Here is a 23,298-nt window from a genome sequence, read left to right as displayed (position 1 = left end):
TGATCGGCATTTATTTAGTCACCGCAAAAAAATGAACATTCTTTCGAAGGGAAATCGAAACTACGCAGCGAAAGATATAAATGAAACCGGTTCATTCCATGGTCCACATCACTTTTCCTCGATGGCCGTTAGCCAGGCGCTCGCATTCATCTGATTCGCACTAATATACGACATACGTGTTACGCAATAACTTTCATACGCGCATGACAGTATGTGCTTGGTCGAAGGTTATGTAACGCCCGGCCATTTCTTTTCTCTCCTTCATTCAGAGAAAGCTTTAAAGACCTCCACTGACATTTCGATCAGACTCAAATGCATGCTGTAGTAAGTGGACCGGCTGCAAGTTGTAATTGGCTGTAATCATACGAGACAAATTGGCAATTGGATTGATTTCAGAGTAATAGATCAGTGAGTGATTTTCTTCTTTGTTATTTAACACTAGAACGGCCAAAGCAGTCATTTTGACTGTTTTTGATTTTGAAAACGCTATCGCTTCGGTAGTATTTGATGTACCCACTCAATTTTTGGTGACATCATTTCTGTACTTCTTTTTATGCAGAAAAACTTAAAGACCTTGGAGGTTTTTTTCGGGAGAGATATTGACGTTTATATACTTTGAACGGCCAAGAGCAGTCGTTTTCATTGTTATATGCAAATTGTATATGCCTTCTCGTTGTGGTGGGCGTTGTATGCTTTTACTTTTGGATTTATTCCCTATCATTCGCTGATGGCACACACACAACACAACACATATTCAATAGCAACATGCGGATAAGAAAAACATAATATTTGTTGCATCATGTTATCGGCTAGCTAAATAGTTATTCACGGGACAGCAGAAGTTCACGTGTATTCACAATACAAACACCATTTCTTATTTGTCTTTAGTCTCTTACATCAAAAAGTCGAGGCAACTTTTTATTTTATTTTATGATCGTTCATCTGGCATGCTCTCTCAGTTTTTATTTTCGTCATACTTTTCATAACTCTTCATTGGGCATGAAAGCTGCTTTGAAACAAAGCATCCTAAGAAACAGGTTCATTTACAGTGTGTAGGAATGACTCTTATAAGACGGACGTGTTTGAACAATAATGATATTATATTAGTACTAAATGATATTTCGGACAGTGAATTTGAGGCTGAGGTGACTTACGATACAAACGCTGAAAATAAAGATAATGATTTTGTTCTATACCCACCCGAAAGTGTAATGTAGTGATTACGGAAGTGACTGATCTTTCACAGATAATACTGATGAAAAAAAAAGATAAATTGGTATTTTTTTTAATTTGTGTACTCCTTATAAATTAATTTGTAGAATGAAATTTTAGTAGTGGTATTGTTTCTCCTCTATAGGGCAAATTTATTTACGGTGACATAATATTATTTGTTATGAATATCATGCGCAAACAACTAAATAGTCTGAATAGCCCGTGATATATACATACAAAATTCACACATCTTAAAAAGAGAACAATATTCGATGCATAGGCAGAGCAAAGATCCCGATGCAAAGGGAGTCGATAACGGACGGCCCCTCGTTCCCCCCAAAAGCTGGTATTATTGACGTAAGTAGGAGAGTGGAGGTGAGAAATCCGCACTCCCCGTTCACTATACATTCACCCCCCCCCCCCAAAATTCAAAGAGCCTGCATCCACTTATTGCATGATGTGATGTTATTGCAATGTTTATTTATCTTTTTTCCACCGTCAATCTTGTCTCAACAACCGTCCTGCAGATTTTCATACATGAAGTTGGAAAGTCATTTGACAGACGCCTTGTATGCAAAGGTATTTTTTTTCAAAATCAATAAATTAGCCATATGGAACAATGCCTTGTTATTTTTAATCGAAAAATTTAGTGATGAAATAAATTGTTCTAAAAAGAAGCGACCCTTATAGGTATACCGTATAGTCTGGCACTTCTAGTGCTCAGAGAGAAAAAAGTTAAGGAATTTATTCCACTAGTTCAGCGAGAATATTTTCAGTACAGATAATACTATTTTACTTATTTTTTTATATGCTGAAAGCTCTAGCACAAAATTGCTATTCAGCTACCGTGAGAGTTAGCGAGGCTGCAAAAAGAAAACCTCAGCTTTATGACAAGGCTTCTTCACATATTGCTTCATTTGTTTTTGATTTTTAAAAGATACTTTTTAGTTGGTTTCTTCAAATATTTCTTAGAAGAAATTAAATTACAACAGTTTTCTTTTGTTGAACATTTCGAAATACATTTCATAATTTAGTGCAATTCTAGAACGTTCTAAAAGAAGAATAATTGTGCACGGTAAGTGTGGTTGTCATTTGAATTTTGAGTTATACAGTTTCAAATTAATTTTTTCAATATGGCAAATTGATGCATTTACTGTGTTTAATTTTTAATTCAATAAGAGTGGAAACATTAACTAAAAAAGAAGATATAAAACAATGCGTAAAATTATAAGGTCATATTTTTAGGTCATGAATGCTTGCATATTTCAAGATTTTTAGGTCATAAATTCCGAGCCGTAACTGTAATATTTACTTTTAAACACGATGCACTTGTCAATGCAATGACAAGAGGCAGAATTTTACAGAAATACAGGTTTTTCTGCCACACATTTCAAATTGGAAAAATCGAAAAAATAAAAGTGTTATTCCATATTACCCGAATGTACTACATTTTGTTTTCCGGACTTACCTGGATGCATGAAACTACACAGAAAGTTAAAAAGAAAAACTCGCGTTTTTTCTCGGGAATGGATGATTTTAGAAAATAAAATGTATGTGACAAAAGTGCTGAACTTTATCAAGTTTTTATTTCTTGAATTTTGCCAAGATTTCAGTTTAAAAAAATTCATTTTTTTTTCATAAAAGAAAACTATACTTTTGTATTAAATCTAACCATTGAGAGAACACAGAAAGGGTTAAATTGTTTTCTATTTCTATTCTTTAGCTAAATCTGAAAAGATTTTCTCGAAGACATGTCTACGACCAAACAGATCATTTCGCTGCATCATTTGGCGCGATGTTACTCCGTCAGACGCGGATGTTGCGACCGACGATTTCAGTCGACTATGATGATTGATTCTCCCATATCAGCGACAGCACTGGACAATGCGCGACCTTTCGAAGAGATACCAGGCCCAAAATCTTTTCCATTTCTTGGGACTATGCCCAAATACCTCCCACTCATTGGTGAGATGCTCGATAATTAATTTTCAGGCATCAATAAAAGTTGATTACACTTACCAATGCATGAATATGTTACGGTAAATATGACAAATCGGTTATTATGCATACTTACAATCGTCTTGGTAAGTTTGAAAAATTTAATACTTTTATCGGAGAACATGCATAATACACACAAGCAACGTTGGTATATAAATTTGATAAATACCAAAAACATTAGCACCGTCACCGATGATTATGCTCAATAACCAATTGCCGTTGGTGAATATTTTTTAAATATTTGAAATTTATCACCTTTTTCTGTGATTACGCATACTACCTTAATGTAATTGGTGAATTTGATAAACATGAAAAAAATTTCAAATGAGTCTAGTATGTGTGTGATGAATATAGTCGGACCAAGGTATAATGATAACATATTTTACGATCGTACCCCGATATAATGATGCAATATATGTATGAATTATCATTGTATAGTTGTCATATACTACGATTTATCATGCTTACCAACGACGCGACGCTTGGGTATTATGCATAACCGCCGGTAAAAGTGATTAATTTAAGGAAATTTATATCTATTATTAATTATATAGAGAAAGAGATGTACTCTGCATTTATTAATACAAGATATTCTGAAAAACTGGTTAATTACGTAGAGATACTGATTTTTGGCAAAATTTCTCTGCCGCTACCGGCACTCTCGATTGTGGGTTGAGTGTTGTACCAACTAAGACATAGTGACAGATAGAATATTGCTCCTTTTTGGATCATATAAATATATTTATATATATATATATACAAAAATGATTATTTTAACAAAAAGGAAAAAAATTGAATTTTATGAGAGTGAAATAGAACGTATGTAGTGGGTCGTCATCAGGGGGGTGGGAACCCCATGCAGGGTTCAAAAAGTGAAGCCGTTTCTGAAGGGTGGCTATGCCTAATTGCATTAAAAATTCCAAACCTTGTTGCATTTTTAATGCAATTAGGCATAGCCACCCTTCAGAAACGCCTACACTTTTCGAACCATGCATGGCGTTCCCTACTACATAGATTCTATTTCACTCTCATGAAATTCAGTTTTTTTCCTTTATCAAATAATTCTTTTTGTATAGATATATTTTTGAAAGAACAAGTGAGCAGCACTAGCGCTTTTGTCATTCAAATGATACTTTTTCACTAACTCTTCATTTTTTATCTTCATTTCTCTTGTATTTTTTATCTTCATTTCTCTTGTATTTTTTATCTTCATTTCTCTTGTATTTTTTATCTTCATTTCTCTTGTATTTTTTATCTTCATTTCTCTTGTATTTTTTATCTTCATTTCTCTTGTATTTTTTATCTTCATTTCTCTTGTATTTTTTATCTTCATTTCTCTTGTATTTTTTATCTTCATTTCTCTTGTATTTTTTATCTTCATTTCTCTTGTATTTTTTATCTTCATTTCTCTTGTATTTTTTATCTTCATTTCTCTTGTATTTTTATCCTACTATATATATATACATATATATACACACACAGTATATATATGCTGAATGGTATCGTCGAATGGTCGGTGGCAGTAATTAGCCAGTTTTTCAGTATATCTTGTATTAACAAGTGCAAAGTACATCTTTCTCTATGTACATCTCGTCATCTGGTGGTCTCATGTCATTTACGAACCATTATTAGCTGATTGCTGTCACCGACCATTGCACGGTACCTTCAGCATATATATATTGTGTGTTGTATGTTGGTGTGTGGTGAAGTAGCAGTACTAGCAGTGGGAAAATTGATCAAATTTACCAACGACGCTTGGGTACTATGCATGATCGTCAGTGAAAGTGATAAGTTTAGAGAAATTCATCAAACTTACCGAAATGCTCGACCATTACGCATAATAACCGGATTCATTACATTTACCAAACTAATATCTTGAGGGACCTTTGACACCATTGGAAATTTTTTTCGTTTATTTTCCAGGCGAATATTCTAAGAAACATTGGCCTGAGACCCAAAAGAAGAAATTCCGCCAGTTCGGTCCAATAGTTCGAGAAGAGATGCTTCCAGGTCTGTATGTGATCCATCTGTCCGACCCGAAAGACATTGAGGCAGTCACTCGACATGAAGGCAAATATCCTTACAGGGATTTCTTCCTTGGCATACATAAGTTAAGAAAAGAGAACCCGATGTACAGTAGCGTCGGGGTAGCCGCTGGGTAAATATAATATTTTTTGATTTCAATAGAATCATTTAAAACGAGTTCATATTACACGTCTGTGTAAATCGTTGATAAGGGATAATAAGGGTAAAATGAAATGATAACTTGGGGAATGGATACCCTCTGAATAACAGCTTTTTTTTTGTTCAGGAACGGGGAAGAATGGTACCATTTGCGGAGCCGAGCCCAGAAAGTGATGATGAGGCCTCAAGTGATGAAGCAGTACCTTCCTCAGATGAACGTAATCGCCGACGATTTGATCCGAAGAATAAGAAAACTCCGCAATGATAATCACCAAGTGCCAGACCTGATGAACGAGCTCTTCAAGTGGGCTCTTGAATGTAAGTGTCCTATTATAAACTTTCTAACAGGGTGTGTAGGGATTTCCGGGATTTCGAGTGCTGTTAGGGGGAAGTCTGTCCTAGGGGGAGGATTAGCAACATTCGAGATGTTTTTAGTAGACGAAAGTTCCCTGGGTGGGAACAATTCAGGTCAGAGCGAATATTAGTGAGTCTCTGTCAGAGTACCGGGACTTACCGATATCCGCTTGGGAGGGGGTTGGGAGTAGGATACAGCATTTTAACTCAGGCCTGAAGGATATTTGCTCCTCTTTTGGGGTCACGTTTTTGGAGTTTCCTGGTTTCACTGATAGATAGCTTCGTTGGGATAAAATTCACCTGAATATGCGTTTTTCTACTCCCAGACCAGGTAGACGGAAATCGGGATTACTTAATCACAATGGGGGTTACTTCATAACAGTATTGACGGGGAATTACCTACCTCTGACTTGGATGGCTTCTCGACTGACACTAAATCACAGGGCAAATTAAAATGTGTGCTAATAAACGCCAGGAGCTTGGACTATGAAAACGATTTTTTTAGAAACTATGATAGCTGAGGAGGCTATATCTTGTAGCCATTACAAAATCTTGGGGGGGGGGGGTGATGACAAATGATAGGGATGAATATTTCTTACACATCTCAAGATATGATACTTTTTTGAAAAATACATCTGATAGGAAAGGGGGTAGTTTTGATTTGCGTGAAATCATGCTTGAAGGCTGGAGAGTGCAACGTATAGGGAAGTGATAATGAAAGCACGTGGGTTCAGCTTGAAAACAAAAGCACGTGGGTTCAGCTTGAAAACAAAAGCGACATAAGCTTACTGTAGGAGTTTGTTAAAATCCACCGGGTCGGAATCCAAACAACATCTCCAACCTCATGAAGAAATTTCGTACATGTGTAAACATAAGAGGGTAGTAATATTATGGGATTTCAATTATCTGTTTATAGATCTGGAGAACCTATCGGCAGGAGACCAGTATGAGAGAGATTATCCGATGTTGGTGCTCGAAAATTTTTTGTATTAACAGGTATCAGAAGCTGCTACTAGGGGTATTTCTATTCTGGATTTGATTCTCACTAGTTCCGCGGATCTTGTTGAACATGTTTCGGTTGGAGACAATTTTTCTTCTAGTAATGATCGTGTTGTTAGTTTTTTTTTGTAGCGTCTTCATGGATAAACCGAATAATAAAAGAATGGTTCCTTCTTTACCAACTTCGAACTTTTAAAGGAAAGGTTAGGGTTAATTTTCAAAGACCGGTTGGTATCGGTGGGTGTGGTATGCCAATGTGAAGAATTTAGGGTAAAACTATTCTTTGTTTTGCATGATTTCATACCTTTTCTTCGTAAATAACGGGTTTGTTCATCCCACCCACTCTGGTTCACGGATAACGTGCGTAAGCTTTATCTTGAGAAGGAAATTCAGAGGAAACAAAAGTGGAAGAGGTGACCTGTCATTATTTACTGAAAAAACCCGTTCTAACATTTGACATGTTTAAAAAAATATGATAAACCTATGTAAAGGAGAATTCTTATCTGGGAAAAATTTTGGTGCCTGAGAATTTTATTCGTTTAATCGGGGTATCCGTTTATCCGTTTTCCGATTAAGCGGGGTCGACTGTACTTTGAATGTCTCAGATATGAAAAAAAACTATGATGGAATGAACTGAAGTGTCTCATAAAATGTGATAAATATTTCAGCTGTAACCTACATCCTGTTCGTCCAGAGGATGGGCTGCCTCGACGACAACTTAACAAAAGACTCCCGGGGACAGAAGTACATCACAGCTGTCAACCAATTTTTCCAGTCGATGGCTAAAGTAGAATTGGAAACGATTCCCATCTGGCAGTTTTTCCCGAAACTTTCTCCATCTTTTAGGAAACTGGAGGAATCCCATAACTTCTTCTTCAAGTAAGTCTTTACATTCGTCTTCAGGTACTTTCGGAAAACTGTATTTCCAACTACGACCTTCCTTCAACTTTCGTTTTATCGACAATAAAAGTATCAATCATATCAATCAATAGTCTTTAATGAATAACGTGCGGGCCACACGTGGCCCACAAAGGTTTTTGAAGCCAAAAGTTCGAGCTTTTTAAAGCCAACGCCCTTTTGTAGCCATTGCAATGGCTACCGACAAAAAGGCTTACATAGTTAAAGAATTTCTAGAAATGCTGAAAAATATATATATTTGGAAAAAAAAAATCCAAAATTAGGTGGAAGAAGTAAATTCGAATGTTACAGAGCTAATTTTTTTTAGGAAAATCATAATTTCATAATTAATGAAAGAATTAATTTAGAATAATTGAAAGAAAAAATTTTGGAATAATTAAAAGAAATAATTTTAGAATTGGTGGAAACATTATTTCACAGCTCATGAAAATTCCTAATTAATGGAAAAATATTTTCAGAACTAATGAAAGCATTTCTTCAGAATTAATGAAGAGTATTTCCAGAATTGAGGAAAAGCATTTTCAAAATTAATGAAAAATATTTTCAGAATTAATGAAAAATATTTTCATAATTAATAAAACTCGCTTTCATTATTAATGAAAAACATTTTTAGAATTATTGAAAGAAACAATTTTGGAACTAATAAAAATTCATTTTTCACGAAAAAAAACAACAATCTCGTAATAAATAAAATACTCTCTACATGCCCTCCCCACCATTTGACTTGGAACCATGGGCATCGTTGGATCCGCCCGTTAATTATGTGAATCTAGATGTCGCCGTGATTTGTTGATCGTGGGACTTGATGGGAATTTTTTTTTGGCTCGCAATGTCTGAAAGATTGCACACACTTGGTTTCGATTTTCAGGTGAATAAATCTCAGAGTCAAACTGTGTTTTCTTTCAGATTGAGTGTTTAAAATGTGATGATTTCGATTATATGATTAGAATTCCAGTAACTCAATGCGTATAATTGTTCTATGTCTCTTATATTTTTATAGTAGTGCTATGGAATATACCAAAGAAGCTCTGTTGAATTTAGAAAAAATAAGACGAAATGAAGACGGGTTGTCGCTGATAGAGAACTTGCTTTTACATTGCAGTCCCGAAGACGCCGTTCTCATGGCGGTTGATGCCATGGCAGCAGGAATCGACACGGTAATCACATTATCTAATATTTAAATATATAAAGCCTTTTAAATTAAAGAAATTTTTTTTTCCTTAATTGAAAAAAAATACAGTTAAACTTGGTTATAACGATCTCGTTTTTAACGCCACCTGGGCTATAGCGTCAATAATTGGCGATACGGGCTGATTTTGAAGTTCTTTAGAGAACATGTTAATGAACCTTGCTTATAAATGATGAAAACGCAACGACCTCGGATATAACGACGCATTTTGCCAACGCTTTCGGTTCGTTTACCCAAGAAGTTTGTAGAGTCAGAACTCATTGAAGAAATGCTTGTCTGTTGGCCTATTGATGTCTAATGTTGAAAAAATCTACTACGCATTATATATCTATACTTCGTCTTATTGATATTCACATGTCAAGTTCATCCCGACCTAGCCCTAGGACCGTACGGGTAACGAATTATTGATATGACCCGTATACGGGAAAATATTATCCTGTAAGATTGCTGATTATATATTGGTAATATATCTCTGATTTTACTGACATTTCGCAACATCTTTGGCGGGAATTGGCGATGTCTCGTATTTTCGATCCCAATTTTCCGTATTTCTCATGATCAAATATGGCCACTTGAACTATAATTAAACAACAACTTCATGGACGGTATTCCAATTGTATTTTCGGTCAGAAAAGTTCTTGAAAACGTCAACCTCGGTTGCAACGACAGAATTTCCTGAAATTTTCTATGTCCCATAACCAAGTTCGACTGTAATTGTTAAAAATAGTAATATTTATATCCATTCTCATTGGATAGAATTAGAGTATATTATTATTTTTTTTAATTACGGTCAATGATTGTTTCTTGAGATAACAATTTCTTTTTTTACCGTTGCATCGTTACAGACGTCTCTTACAGTCGCTTACGTCCTCCGAAATCTAGCAGCCAATCCAGACGCCCAAAGAAAATTGCAAGCGGAGATCGACGAGATGTTACCAAATGGGAAACCACTGACGCCTGAAATAATGGAGCAGTTACCTTATCTGAGAGCTTGCATCAAGGAAAGCATGAGGTATGCGTTTGATCTAGAAGATTGCATAAGTTCGAAATCGCAAAGGAATCTAAGCGGGAAAATATAATTGGAATTTTGCAATAAATGTGCGTAATTCGAAATAATTTGCAACCATGTACTGTATGACTCCCATATCTATAGTTTTCAATTTACATGTACAGTTAAGCGGGAGGAAAATAACTTCGAAAACCTCTCTGAAGCGTATTCCCACTACTAGTCGAACTTCCCGTTCAGTTAATAATTAGTATAGTGTATTCTTATATAGTACTAGGGGGGCTCTGCCCCCCTGCCGCCTTTGGCGGCCAACCCCCCCCCCACTTCTCTCCCGGACATATCTTGTTTATTTCGTCCCACTTCATCAGCGTGCTATGGAAAAGGGGAAAGGGACGTGTGAAAGCACCAGCCTACTGAAGAAGCGAATTTTAATGAAAATAATAATAAAGCAACAAAAAACAAATGAGATTCATCAAGTATCCCCAGAAAACTTCCCCATGGGGGTCCCCAGATTCAATTCGCTGAATTTCAGTGGGGCCCCACACTGGATATATCTTGGGCTACCGATGTGTTGCAAATTTTACAATGTTAAACCACAAAAATCAATGAGATACATTCAGGGGCACCGACTTACAACCTGCCAACATTTCCATGAAGCCCTGACCTGCAAGCTTGTCGGACACCCCCCTGTGAGAATTTTTTATTTTTATCAATTTTACAACGAATAAAATCCAGGGCCCCACATCCAGTAGCGGGGACACAATACGCAGATTTTTAGTGGGGCCCCAGACTGGCTATATCTCGGGTTTAGGCTGTGGCAAATTCTACAACAGAAAAGAATGAGATTCATCCAGGGCCCCCAAAATCAAACCTGTAAACATGGGGCCCCCAGACTTGGAAGCTTGTCGGTCATCCCCCGGTGCGAGTGCCATGAAAAATTTTCATTTGTATTCGTTTTACCAACGAATAAAATCCAGGGTCCCAAAATGAAACCTGTAAACATGGGGCCCCCGACTTGGAAGCTTGTCGGTCATCCCCCGGTGCGAGTGCCATGAAAAATTTTCATTTGTATTCGTTTTACGAACGAATAAAATCCAGGGCCCCCAAACAATTACCCGGGACACCAATTCGCATACTTTTGGTGGGGCCCCAGACTGGCTTTATCTCGGGGTTCCGCTGTTGCGAATTCTACAACAGAAAAGAATGAGATTCGTCCAGGGCCCCAAAATGAAACCTGTAAACATGGGGCCCCCGACTTGGAAGCTTGTCGGTCATCCCCCGGAGCGAGTGCCATGAAAAATTTTCATTTGTATTCGTTTTACCAACGAATAAAATCCAGGGCCCCCAAAATGAAACCTGTAAACATGGGGCCCCCGACTTGGAAGCTTGTCGGTCATCCCCCGGAGCGAGTGCCATGAAAAATTTCCATTTGTATTCGTTTTACCAACGAATAAAATCCAGGGCCCCCAAAATGAAACCTGTAAACATGGGGCCCCCGACTTGGAAGCTTGTCGGTCATCCCCCGGAGCGAGTGCCATGAAAAATTTTCATTTGTATTCGTTTTACCAACGAATAAAATCCAGGGCCCCCAAAATGAAACCTGTAAACATGGGGCCCCCGACTTGGAAGCTTGTCGGTCATCCCCCGGAGCGAGTGCCATGAAAAATTTCCATTTGTATTCGTTTTACCAACGAATAAAATCCAGGGCCCCCAACCAATTACCCGGGACACCAATTCGCATACTTTTGGTGGGGCCCCAGACTAGCTTTATCTCGGGCTTCCGCTGTTGCGAATTCTACAACAGAAAAGAATGAGATTCGTCCAGGGCCCCAAAATGAAACCTGTAAACATGGGGCCCCCGACTTGGAAGCTTGTCGGTCATACCCCGGTGCGAGTGCTATGAAAAATTTTCATTTGTATTCGTTTTACCAACAAATAAAATCCAGGGTACCCAAAATGAAACCTGTAAACATGGGGCCCCGACTTGGAAGCTTGTCGGCCATCCCACGGAGCGAGTACCATGAAAAATTTTCATTTGTATTCGTTTTACCAACGAATAAAATCCAGGACCCCCCAACCAATTACCCGGGACACCAATTCGCATACTTTTGGTGGGGCCCCAGACTGGATATATCTTTTGCTTCCGCTATCGAAATTTTTCAACGTTAAAGCAGCAAGAAAACAATGAGATCCATCAAGGGCCCCTGGAAATTAAAACTTTTTACTTATACGTGAAATCTTCCCCGGGTACCCCGACCCTGTGTTGGGAGCACTGCTGTTGTGTGTGTATATTATACATATATATACCTCTCGGCATGTACCTCCCCCCCACAAAGGAAGGGCTGACAGGGGCCACAACGATTCTTATCACTTTTTGATTTTTCACACTATAAATTAATCACAGAGGGGCCCCTGAAAAGCTGGTTTGGGGGCTCGAAATCAAAATTCCAGCCTAAGGGCTCTGCTGTAGGATGTAGGAGCCTCTTGGTACATGCACATAACATGGTCCCGATGGGTCAAATGGGTCCCGATATGTGAATATCGACCCAATATCGATATATGAATATGAATGTACGATATATGAATGTGAATATCGATATATGAATCGAACCCACTTCCGTAACAGATTTCCGTCACTCAAAAATTTCACCCACTTCCGTCACTCGGTTGCTTAGCAACAGGCCCTTTTCGAGTTTGTTTGTGATTTTATATTATAGAATAGATAGATATGTCACATGATAAATCAGGTGAGAGTAAATTATGTACACGATCACCGGTTATTGCATATACCGAAAGGATGACCGTGACCTGTTCTGCCAGGTCACGTTCCACGAGCCCAAGCGGAACATGAAACACCCTACCAACCATGCCCTGTCGCTGATTTCAGTGATGTATTGCAAACAAAAGGCTAAATTTATCTTGAACCTGAACACCGGTATGATTTATTGTAAGCTCTTTCAAAAGCTGGTGCGATGGACAAGTTTTGGTAAATTTGACAGATTGTAGCTAGAAGGGTAGTTTGAGGAATTGGTGATCAAAAATTTTTGCTAAAATTTGATTTTGAACTTCGCACATTTTTCAGCGCTTGTAGCTCACCATTTAATCCAGATATTTCGATGAAATTGGCGACACCGTGTAAATTTTTTTTTTTGCTCTTTCCAAATATGTGCTTCGGATGTATATGTTTCCGAAACTCCATAAATTTAGGTATTTTTCAGATTTGGAAGCATTTTTTTTAACGTGATCGGTTACTTACCATAACTCGGAAATGGTTCGAGATAGGACAAGTACATATACATGTACATACAAGTACATGTACATACAAGTATAAAATACATGTATGCCCTATGAAATACATTTATGGCATTAAAAAATTAAAAATATGCACTGAAAAATTGAAAATTTGCATTTAAAGTAAAAAATAAAAAAAAAAACTAAAAATGTTTTTTCTCTATTTCGAGTAACATTAATTTATGCCAGAAATTAAGAATATTAATGCAATTAATACTATTTAAAAAAAAAATTGTTGTTGATTGAACTGAAATTCTTCAGTTTACTAACGTCCACGTGTTTTCTCCAGAACTAGTAACACAAGCAGACTCAACAAAAGGGGGGGGGGGAATCTTAGAGAATGGACCTCCAGCTTCTCTCCCTTCCTTCACCGTCAATTACTTTGTATGAAAACTACCAGACCAGACCAGAATTGAATTTTGGCTGATTCCCAGCCCTATGGGCCGTGTATGAAAACTGCGTGAAATGTGAAAATATATTGAAACCTTGCTATCTACATGACCTGCTCAGAGTCAGTTGGATGACGAATCAATTTGTATCCATACTATATTGTTTCATATTCAAAATCAAAGATAGATGACGCTAAAAACAAAACTAATTTTTTTCGATTCACAGATATACTGAAACCGAAACTTACCGAAATACTGAAACCGAAAAAATCCGTCCATCACAGCAAAATAAAAAAAAAGTTATTTATTGATATTTCATTTTCCAATTTCTCAACCGAATTTCACATAAATTTTACATATGATTACCAGTTACTTTAATAAAAAAAAATATTTGAAAAATTTCAAGAAATCCCCCCCCCCCCCCCCCCCCATACCACCTACAATGATGAAAATCAGACTGAGGGCGATGGAGCTATTGCATTAACACGTAAAAAATTCAAATGCTTGAGGGCAATCCACCGAGTCCCATTTTATTCCTATCTTGAAGAGAGGGAAGAAGAAAACTGTAATGTCAATGTAATATCAATAGGATGAATGTACAAGGTGTCTAGAACACCAAGATCAATCTCTTTAAATCTCACTCTGTATAAGTCTTTTAGTAGGTATTGAGATGGCTGGTAGAAAAGCCACCATTTTCGTTGAAAAGGCTGAATTATGCAAAACAACATGCTGGGGGAAAAATGAAAAATGTTCCTCAAAATGACTAAAATTCATTAAAATTACTGAAAATCACGAAAAAAATGTTCTATCACGTGGAAATAATGAAATATGCGAAATCATAAAAAAACATGTTGTCATAAAAATCCTAAAGAAAGTCATAGTGATTATACATAAAACTTGAAAAGGTGTCCAGTAATTTTATCTGGTATGGATATGTCTTGTGCAAGAATTCTTTGAAAATATCTGAGATCCTTTCAGTTTAAAAAAGTAGAATTTACACTTGTATATGTGTAAAAAAAAAAATTCATTATTTAGAAAGCAGTTTTCGTTGCAGAAATTTCTAATACAAACTACTGAGACATAAGCATTATATTTTTACAAAAAATTTCGTAGCATAAAAATGTTCGTTAATATAAGTCATGATAAAAATACTCTGGTATTAATCGAAAAAATAATTTCAGTAATTGACAGAAACCATTTGAACAAAAATATTTATGCAGGGTGGACGAGAAGTCCTGTACACATTTTAAAAATTAATAAAAAAAATCAATGAATTGACATAAAAATTTGGTTGCCTTCATTTGACTATTGTGGTTCAAATTCTGAGTGAGGGTATGAGCCCCTATGCTGGGATCTTTTGCAGACCGGCCACTGGAATACCAGAAACACCTTTGAAAAAATGTTCTTAATAAAAATTACCCCGTTAAATATCATCTTTACAGGATAAGTGATGATGGCTCGCAAAAATAAGAGCTCTTTGAAGGATTAAGCTATCTGGCATATTAAGAATGTTTTTTGTTCTAGAATTATCTTACCAAAGACAAAAAATTTTCTACTTCAAAAGCGGGACGTATGGTCACGCAAATTTTGCACGGTAAACAATGATGTGCGGCTTTCTTCTGAAAAAAAAAAATCAGGTTTATCTCCAGATGCCCTTCACTGAAGCCCTATCAGTCTCCTGGCAGGGTCGCCAGTAGGGGTAGCACATGAGGCTTCGCACCCAGGCGGCAGGTAAGCTCGAGCCGCCCCTGTATTGGGACTTCCTCTAAGATTGACACCAGATCTTTACAGTTTTTTAAATCGATACTGTAATGCTTCCTTTTAACTGCTCACTACTGGCCTGCAGCATCCTAAATAATTTCAATGCAATTTTCCTATCTTGCAAGAACAATGTTGTGGACATTAGAAAAAAAATTCTAAAAAGGCGTATGACTACATTTAAAGCAATTTAAATCCGTTTATTAAAGACTCACTGCATCTGCTGATTTCTAAAAAAAAGTGCAATAAATTCTCACGTAAGTCTTCACATTGAAATGTCCATAACCCGCTCAATGCGTCTCTTTGTATCTATCAACCTAAAATTTATGGTTTTTAGTGTTGATAATACGCATGCAAAACCAATTCAGCGACGCGTTTTCACAATCTGCAAAAACTGCTTGGATTTGATAGCCAAAGATTTGGAGTTTGAATCAAAATGAAAATGTCAAATAATTGAAATTGTGCTTCGTATAAATAAAATATTTTAATATTGAAAGCTATATACATATATATATATATAGAGATTAATCGTGCCCATAGTCAAACGTCTCATAAATGTGAAATTTTGTCATAAAACTGAGAGTGAGACACGAATCCCCTTGCGCGCAAGTGGAATTTCGAGGCATTTACGCACAACCGAGCCCCTTCATGGCCATTTTTCTTTTTCTCCCCACCCTTTCTTCCTTTTGTTTCCTTCCTAAATTTATAAAAGTAAAAAGGACATAATCATTATAAAAAGGACTGTTTTAAGATCAAATTGCCGAAGTTCAATAACTTTACTACAAAAATGTCAGATTTTTTTACAGTCAAACCCAAAGCGTATTAAAGACCCTTTATTAATACGCTTTGGTCAAACCCCATTAGACCGGAACTCCAAGAGACCTGAGAAATCACTTCGTAATAACGAAATTTCGTTACAAAGGAATTCCAGATTTTTATATTGTTCCTATGTAAACCTATCCGAGGAAGTAGAAAAGTTTTCGTTGAAACGATATTTTTCCCATTTTTTGTTGTCCCAGTATTTGTTAAAATGAGAGTTGCCCTGTGTTTCGTCTGAAGCTATTTTTTTACGTGTATTTGGAGGCTGCATGAGTAACGTGGCGTATGGCACTTTACTGACGAGCCGTTAGTCTTAGAGACATACCCAATTAGAAAAAGTATCCAAATCACGTGTCCAACTCAGATATATCATTCATGTTGTAAGGGGTTGTATAGCTATAAAATGAAAAAAAACTTTTTATACGGTCCCCGTGTGCCAAAGAACCCAATTAAAAAGTTTTAAATAATTTCACGTTTCCAAGTGCGATATTCACCGAGATATGCAAATTCGAAAAATTGAGGAAAAATTTGGGGAAAAACAACATTAAATGCAGGTAAAATGGTTTCCCCGTATTTAATGCTGTTTTTTTTCCAACTTTCTTTAAATATCTCAGTGAATATTGCACTTAGAAACGTTGAATTTTTTGTTGGAGACCAGGAAACAACTTTCCGATTGGGTTTTGGGGCACAGGGTGTCCACATAAAAAGTTAACATTTTTATTTTAATAACTATGTAACCCCTGGCAACATGAATCAAATATCTGAGTATTACACACTATTCGGGTACTTTTTCCAACTGGAAGTATTCCTCTAGGACCAATGGTTCGCCAGTAAAATGTCATAAGTCCCTTTACCCATGCGCCCTGTATATTAAATATAGTACGGACTGTTATGTGAAATATTGTGTTGTGTTTAAGCCAACTCACACGTTGCTTCGTTCGTCTGCGAGAGAGCGGTCACATTATGAACCAAAAAGCCACTTGATTGTAACTTGTCATGCAATGAAATATCAGATATTGACCGTATCGAAATTGAAGTCAACAAACTGATAATTTTCGTATTTGAAAATCTGATTATTTATATTTTCCGATGGGCTTGAAATCCTGATAATGAATCATTATTATGATCACATGAACAGTTTTGTCACTGCTTACATGATTTCTCTGGAATGAATGGTTCAAGCAAATATTTAAAAAAATTTTCACACGCATTTTAGTTTTTTTTTAAAATTCATAGTAGGGCTACAACATGAACCTATATCCTCGATACATGTATTATTGTTGAAATCGATGTGGAAGGTTGAACTTTTCAATTGTGATTCATTTGTGTGGCTACTCCCTCATTACTACTTTTATCCGCAGGAAGAGAATAAAATTAACAAAACTGCTTGCTACCACTTTTTGCGATTTTTATCGTTATAAGAATGCGTATTTTGGAAGCTACAACTGACATTTCTCAATCAAACCATAATCTTTTACACAAAAAAAAACTAATTTGGAAATAATAAAAATTTCATCCAGTACAGTAACTTGATGACATTGTGTCGTCTTCAAGCGCAGAGATATTGATTGAAAATATTTTTTTTTAAATTGGACTGACACAACACATAAAACATACAAATCAAACTGAGAAAAACACAAAACAATAAACTTCACAAAAAGTAACATTACGATGATACAGACCCTTTGTGACCCCAGGGGATTTATTCTATTATGTTTATTTTGCTTTTTGTTATTTTCATAAATTAAAAATTAATCAAATTAAATTCAAAAATATTTATACTTCAGACAATTTTTGAATAACTATCTTCTAATGGGAAAATGGGGGGGGGGGGGGGGGGAGAGAAAGGAAGGGGGAGTAGAAAATTATTCATTCATGTTCACAAGGGGGCCACAGGAATGAGAAATGGTTGAAAGGGGGCCATGGACAAAAAAAGGTTGAGAACCACTGCTCTAGATCACTAGACTACAAAGGCAACGAATGTCACAATCTTTCCTTAAGCCAGGTTTTCCTAGAAGCAGGTTTCTACAGTGCGTGCAGCTTAAAAACTCGGATTGGTCAAAACAAACCTGAATTCCAAGTTTTTAACCAATCAGCATTTTCACGCTGCACCACGGCGCAGAAATTCTACTCCTAGGAAAACCGGGCTTTATAGCTCGTGTGCACTGAACGGGACCGTAAATTTGGACCGTCAGACGTAATTCAGGCCAAAGCTCACAATTGTTGACACTGCCACCAGATGGCGACTTATCCGAGGATGTGATGTCACTCGCTATCCACACAAAGGTTTATAAAGAAACCTTATATGGATAAGGATTATAATTATTTACGTGAAAACCGCACCTTTTGATGCAAATTGGTTGATTTGTTATTAATTTTTAAAATGTGTCCTCAGGACTTCTCGTCCACCCTGTATATATATATGAACGATTTCATATGTAGCAACGCTATTAAAATACCGACTAAAAAATTGTTTCATTATTCTTCTCATCAGGTTAACACCAACTGTGCAAGGAACAGCAAGAACACTGGACAAGGATATCGTCGTATCAGGATACAGAGTTCCAGCGAAAGTGAGTTACATATTACATTTACAGTTAGCTGCATTTTCAGAGTATACATAGACATTATATACATGGATTAATACACAATATCTTATGTCTATGGTTAGATACGATATTCCCACCCTTTTGCCGACCGGGCAGAGTAAAAATTATATCATAAACTTCAATCTCCAAAACTTCTATTCATATGAAACGCTAGAATCTGACTAGACATCCGAAAGAAGAAGATGCCGTTGATCTTGTTTCACTGACGTCACGGACGTTTCGCAAATTTCTTAGATAATAACAATTACTATGCTGACTAAAATTTTTTAATTTTCCAATGCATTTTTCTCATTTTTAGACGCAGTTTCTATTCAGTTACCACGTGTCCAGCAACGAGGAGAGAAATTTCATCGAGGCGGATAAATACATTCCCGAGAGATGGCTTCGCAATACTGACAGCAAGTACAAGACTACTGAGTCTTTCGCTTTCCAGCCTTTCGGATTCGGTCCTAGGATGTGCATCGGGAGAAGAATCGCTGACTTGGAAATGCTGACACTTCTTACAAAAGTACGGAACTCATTGTATTGTTTACTTGATCAGATTGATTCTTTTAAATTTTAAAGCACCAAGTGCTTTCTAAAACCAGTCTATAATATTCTTTCTTTGAAAAGGTCATGTAAAATCTATGGTCATTCTTACTACTTACTATTATACTTACTATTCTTATTACTTATTAAGGCTAGATTTTTATGTCTCACGTCTTCAGAGCATCATAAGTTGAGGGAAAAGTGATTTTTCTGAGGCCCTGTCTGGCTGGAATTGCATTTACTCTAGAAAATTGTAAACAGATTTCATTTTCACGAGGCCCCTTCTGCACTTTAGGCCCTCGGGTTATACCCGGGTGAGCCCATGCGTTAAGACGACACTGATCGCCAATTCCCGAATACAACTTTTAATTGGGGAAGAGCATGGATAGTCACAAGCATACAGCATTCAACATTTTGGAGTGATGTTACTTAACGTTTTTTTTTAAAGTAAACATCACGGTGCTGGCCCATAACAAGTTTAACCACTTGGGAGGATCGATTACAAAATTTTAAATTACACACTACATTCGATTGGTAATAACATCTATGATTAATGATCTAGTAATCAGTCATTAGATAATGCCACTGTGGTTGTCGAGTGGTCATAGTGACGGATGGACTCCACAGAGAGCAATTGGTTTAGTACGGTACAATTGTTCAATAATTGCACTTCACTCATAGTTAGAAAAATTGATGGCAGATGGCAGCACTACACATAACAAGAATTACACACCTTCACGTTAGGTTCACAACACGTACACGCACATTCCAACTTGTACCAATTCGTTAGAAATTCCTCAGAGGAATGTGGACGGGGCGCAGGTATGGTGCAGTAGTAGTCATTAGGTAATGATAAAAGTGAACACATTATGTATGTACGTAAATCACATATCGAAATCATTCAATAATACCACTAAATTTACGTAGAGGAAACGCATTGGAAGACAGATGCCAACACCTTCCGAGTGGCATGGTGGTAAGATGCTCGTCTACCATCGTGAAGGTTGTTGTCAGGGTCCCGGGTTCGAACCCAAGGGAGGATATAGATAAGATATTTTCCCTAACGAACTCGAGGCGACCACGGATAGACAGCGCCTTCACTTCCAACTTATCTCACTAATGGCAGTAAATTGCAATATAGCGATATGGCCAGAGTTGGTGTTTGGTGAAGTAGTAGATGGCAACACCAGCAAGAACACGAAACGAGCACAAATACGTTAAAGGTCACGTACACATATTCTCAGAACACATATTCCGGTATTTGGCGATTCGTTAGAAATTTCACAAAGGAATGTACGCGGTTGTGTACGCGAATGTGTGCGGTTAAGTAGTACGTAGTAATAGTCTGCATAATGTCGATCTGATTTGTCCATCATTATGGTTTTTAATGTGTTAATTTTTTTCTACTTATCCACTCGATATTAGCCCGAATGTGATGACAAACATATCTGCAGACTGGTGTAGTTATTCGATAATTTCATATGCTATCAAAAAAACAAACAAAAAACATCTACTATGGTTTAAAATTTTATTACCGAGTATTCCCATGTGCAATTGCGAGGATAAGCCGTTTAACATAGAATCATTTAATGAGACACATTGAGATACTTTTTACACAAGAATTGAACTAAATGTAAAATTATTGAATGTTCTTGGTGAAAATAAGACCTATCTAATGAGTATTTTCTCTTCCAGATTATGCAGAATTTTTGGGTGGAAAACCCAGATAACACGCTGGACATCACTTTTCAACTTGTCCTAATGATATCGAATCCTCTCATGTATCAGTTTTTTGAAAGGAAGCGATAATGAAACACTAAGACGAAAAATGTGAAAAGATCACGTGTAACGTTCTCTGAATTTCAACAAGAACAATTAGGCTCAATCGATATCTTTTGTACGTATTGAACAACCATAAGTACAAGACAACCATAAGTATTCTTTATGGGCATTTTATAATATTTTATCACGTGTATATATTGTTTATAATGTTTCTAATTACATTTTTAATTGGGGTGCTTTATTTTTGAAATAAATGACATCCATATTTGTTATGGGCATCTTTTTCTCAGCCACCTCGCTGGACATTTTGCCTGTTGTCGTGTTGTATTTGTATTCGAAGAAAAATGACAAAACTGATTGGACTGGTTGACTTCAACAACATAAGTCACAAAGAAGAAACTTGCATACGTCATTGTGTCCTTCAACCATAAAATTATAACCAGAATGATACTTTCAAGTTTATCTGCTGGTAGGCCTGTGGTCCCTTTACGCTTAATTTCCGACCAAACTACGACGATGAATAATTGATTTTGTATACTACCATCTCGTAAAACTTGGCCCATCTTTCTCGGATCGCCCTTCATACACAATAGAACTTCACTATAACGGACAGCCAAAAAAATTGAAAAAAATTGTGAAATTTCTACTTGAGTTTAAATTCGTTTTAAATATTTAAAAAAGTATTAAAACGTATTAATTTGTTTAAAAAGCATTTTCAAGCAATCGATTAAACATAAATAGTTTCGTTTGGCGTAAACCTTGACGCACTGTATAGCTAATACCACTCGCCAGCCAGAAAAATCACGATTAATGCAGTATATACCTACATATTTTTTTCAATTCCACCTATGTTGTCCTTGCATTTGACAATTTTCTGGATGTATATGGCAACTCCACTTGCGTTTGACAATTTGTTTGACTTCAACTGGCATCTTTATTTGCCTTTGACTTTTTTTCCCGGCTGGAATGGAAACTTGCATTGCAAGATTGTTTTTTAGGTGATGTATAACAAACCATTTTTACAACTAATTGATGTACGTTAATTGTTGTACACTCTGTAACATCACACCCCTATAAGAATTATTTGTTATAAACCGGACTTACATTATAACAGACAAGCTTCAGCCCCCATTATTCCGTTAAAACGAAGTTCTACTCTATACTTCTAATAGTGTACATAATATGCTCTTATAAAACAGTAAAGAAAAACGACTTCACATATGCTCTACTAAAATTTCACAACAATCTGCAAAAAAAAAGACGATTTTATTTCTTTCCTCATTAAAGACATAAAATCGTAAGAACTACTTGTTGTCCATCACTGAAAAATTCGAAAATTACTTCTAATATTTTATATTTTACATTCTTCTTGAATGATATTATGTATTTAATATATCAGCATTGAGAGTAATATTCCGTTTTTAAGCTCCAAATAGGAATGTAAATAACCTTTAAGTATTAAGACGTATAAGTTCAAACTGTATCTCCGGTTTTGGAATTTTTTTATTTGTCAACACTTTTTTTCTTATTTTATCTTTGTTTTCTTCGTTGTATTTTTTCTCCTTCAAGAGTATTATATACAAACAACTATTGTACTCACACAAACCCATAACAATATAAATTTGTTATTCTTTGATGGATTTTGTTTCTTTCTTTTTAAACACATCTGTATTAAAATGATATGAATTAACGAAATGAAAATCAATTTAAATCGGCCATCGTGTCAAATATTTCTTTAACGTTTCGCTCTATAGCAAAATAATCTGAGAAACACAATACCATAATTCGACTGTTAAAAGCGATTCCTGTCTTGAAAAGGGTATCTGACGACTTGAGAAAGTTCATAAGAGCTTGTGAAAAAGGAGAAAGACAACATATTGTGCATTAAGAGTTGTATAGGAAGGGTTGAAATTGGTTGGTTCTATATATACAGTCAAACCTCGTTAATGCGTCACTCTTGGGAGAGCAAAAATATGACTTAGTAAGCGGAGTGACTCGTTAAACGGAGTAATCCATAGCTGTGCCAATTCCTGCCAGAGGACAATTGGGACTTCCAGAAAGTGACCCGGTAAGCGGAGTGACGTGTTAATCGGGTAACGTACTAACGAGGTTTGACTGTATAGTGATTTGCAAATTCCAATGTGAACAATATTCTCGAACCTTCATGAGCACAAACTTCCGGAATGTGGATGTTTTTATATGCACTACAAAAAAATTCAATTATGAAAGCGTATTGATCTATACTAGTGGTTTCCAACCTTT

At 36.4% G+C, this 23,298-nt stretch overlaps 1 protein-coding gene across 1 annotated transcript; it reads left to right on the top strand.

Moving 5' to 3' along the window:
* The first annotated feature begins 172 nt into the window (after positions 1–172).
* Positions 173–22,672, top strand: LOC149075893 (putative cytochrome P450 301a1, mitochondrial). The gene is made up of 10 exons (XM_089243393.1): positions 173–408; positions 2,936–3,177; positions 5,134–5,368; positions 5,522–5,712; positions 7,416–7,626; positions 8,666–8,822; positions 9,700–9,866; positions 18,612–18,690; positions 19,025–19,234; positions 20,950–22,672. The coding sequence occupies exons 2-10, from the start codon at positions 2,964–2,966 to the stop codon at positions 21,061–21,063; spliced, it is 1,578 nt and encodes a 525-aa protein (XP_089099519.1). The 5' UTR covers positions 173–408; positions 2,936–2,963; the 3' UTR covers positions 21,064–22,672.
* The last annotated feature ends 626 nt before the right edge of the window (positions 22,673–23,298 follow it).

This window comes from Pholcus phalangioides, unplaced genomic scaffold (genome assembly GCF_987345545.1).
Source record: "Pholcus phalangioides strain wild (caught in Gottingen) unplaced genomic scaffold, Ppha-v1.0 ptg000015l_1, whole genome shotgun sequence".
NCBI classification, from domain to species: Eukaryota; Metazoa; Arthropoda; class Arachnida; order Araneae; family Pholcidae; genus Pholcus; species Pholcus phalangioides.
Note: the sequence above shows the minus strand (reverse complement) of the source record. Positions and strands in the feature narration are given on the sequence as shown.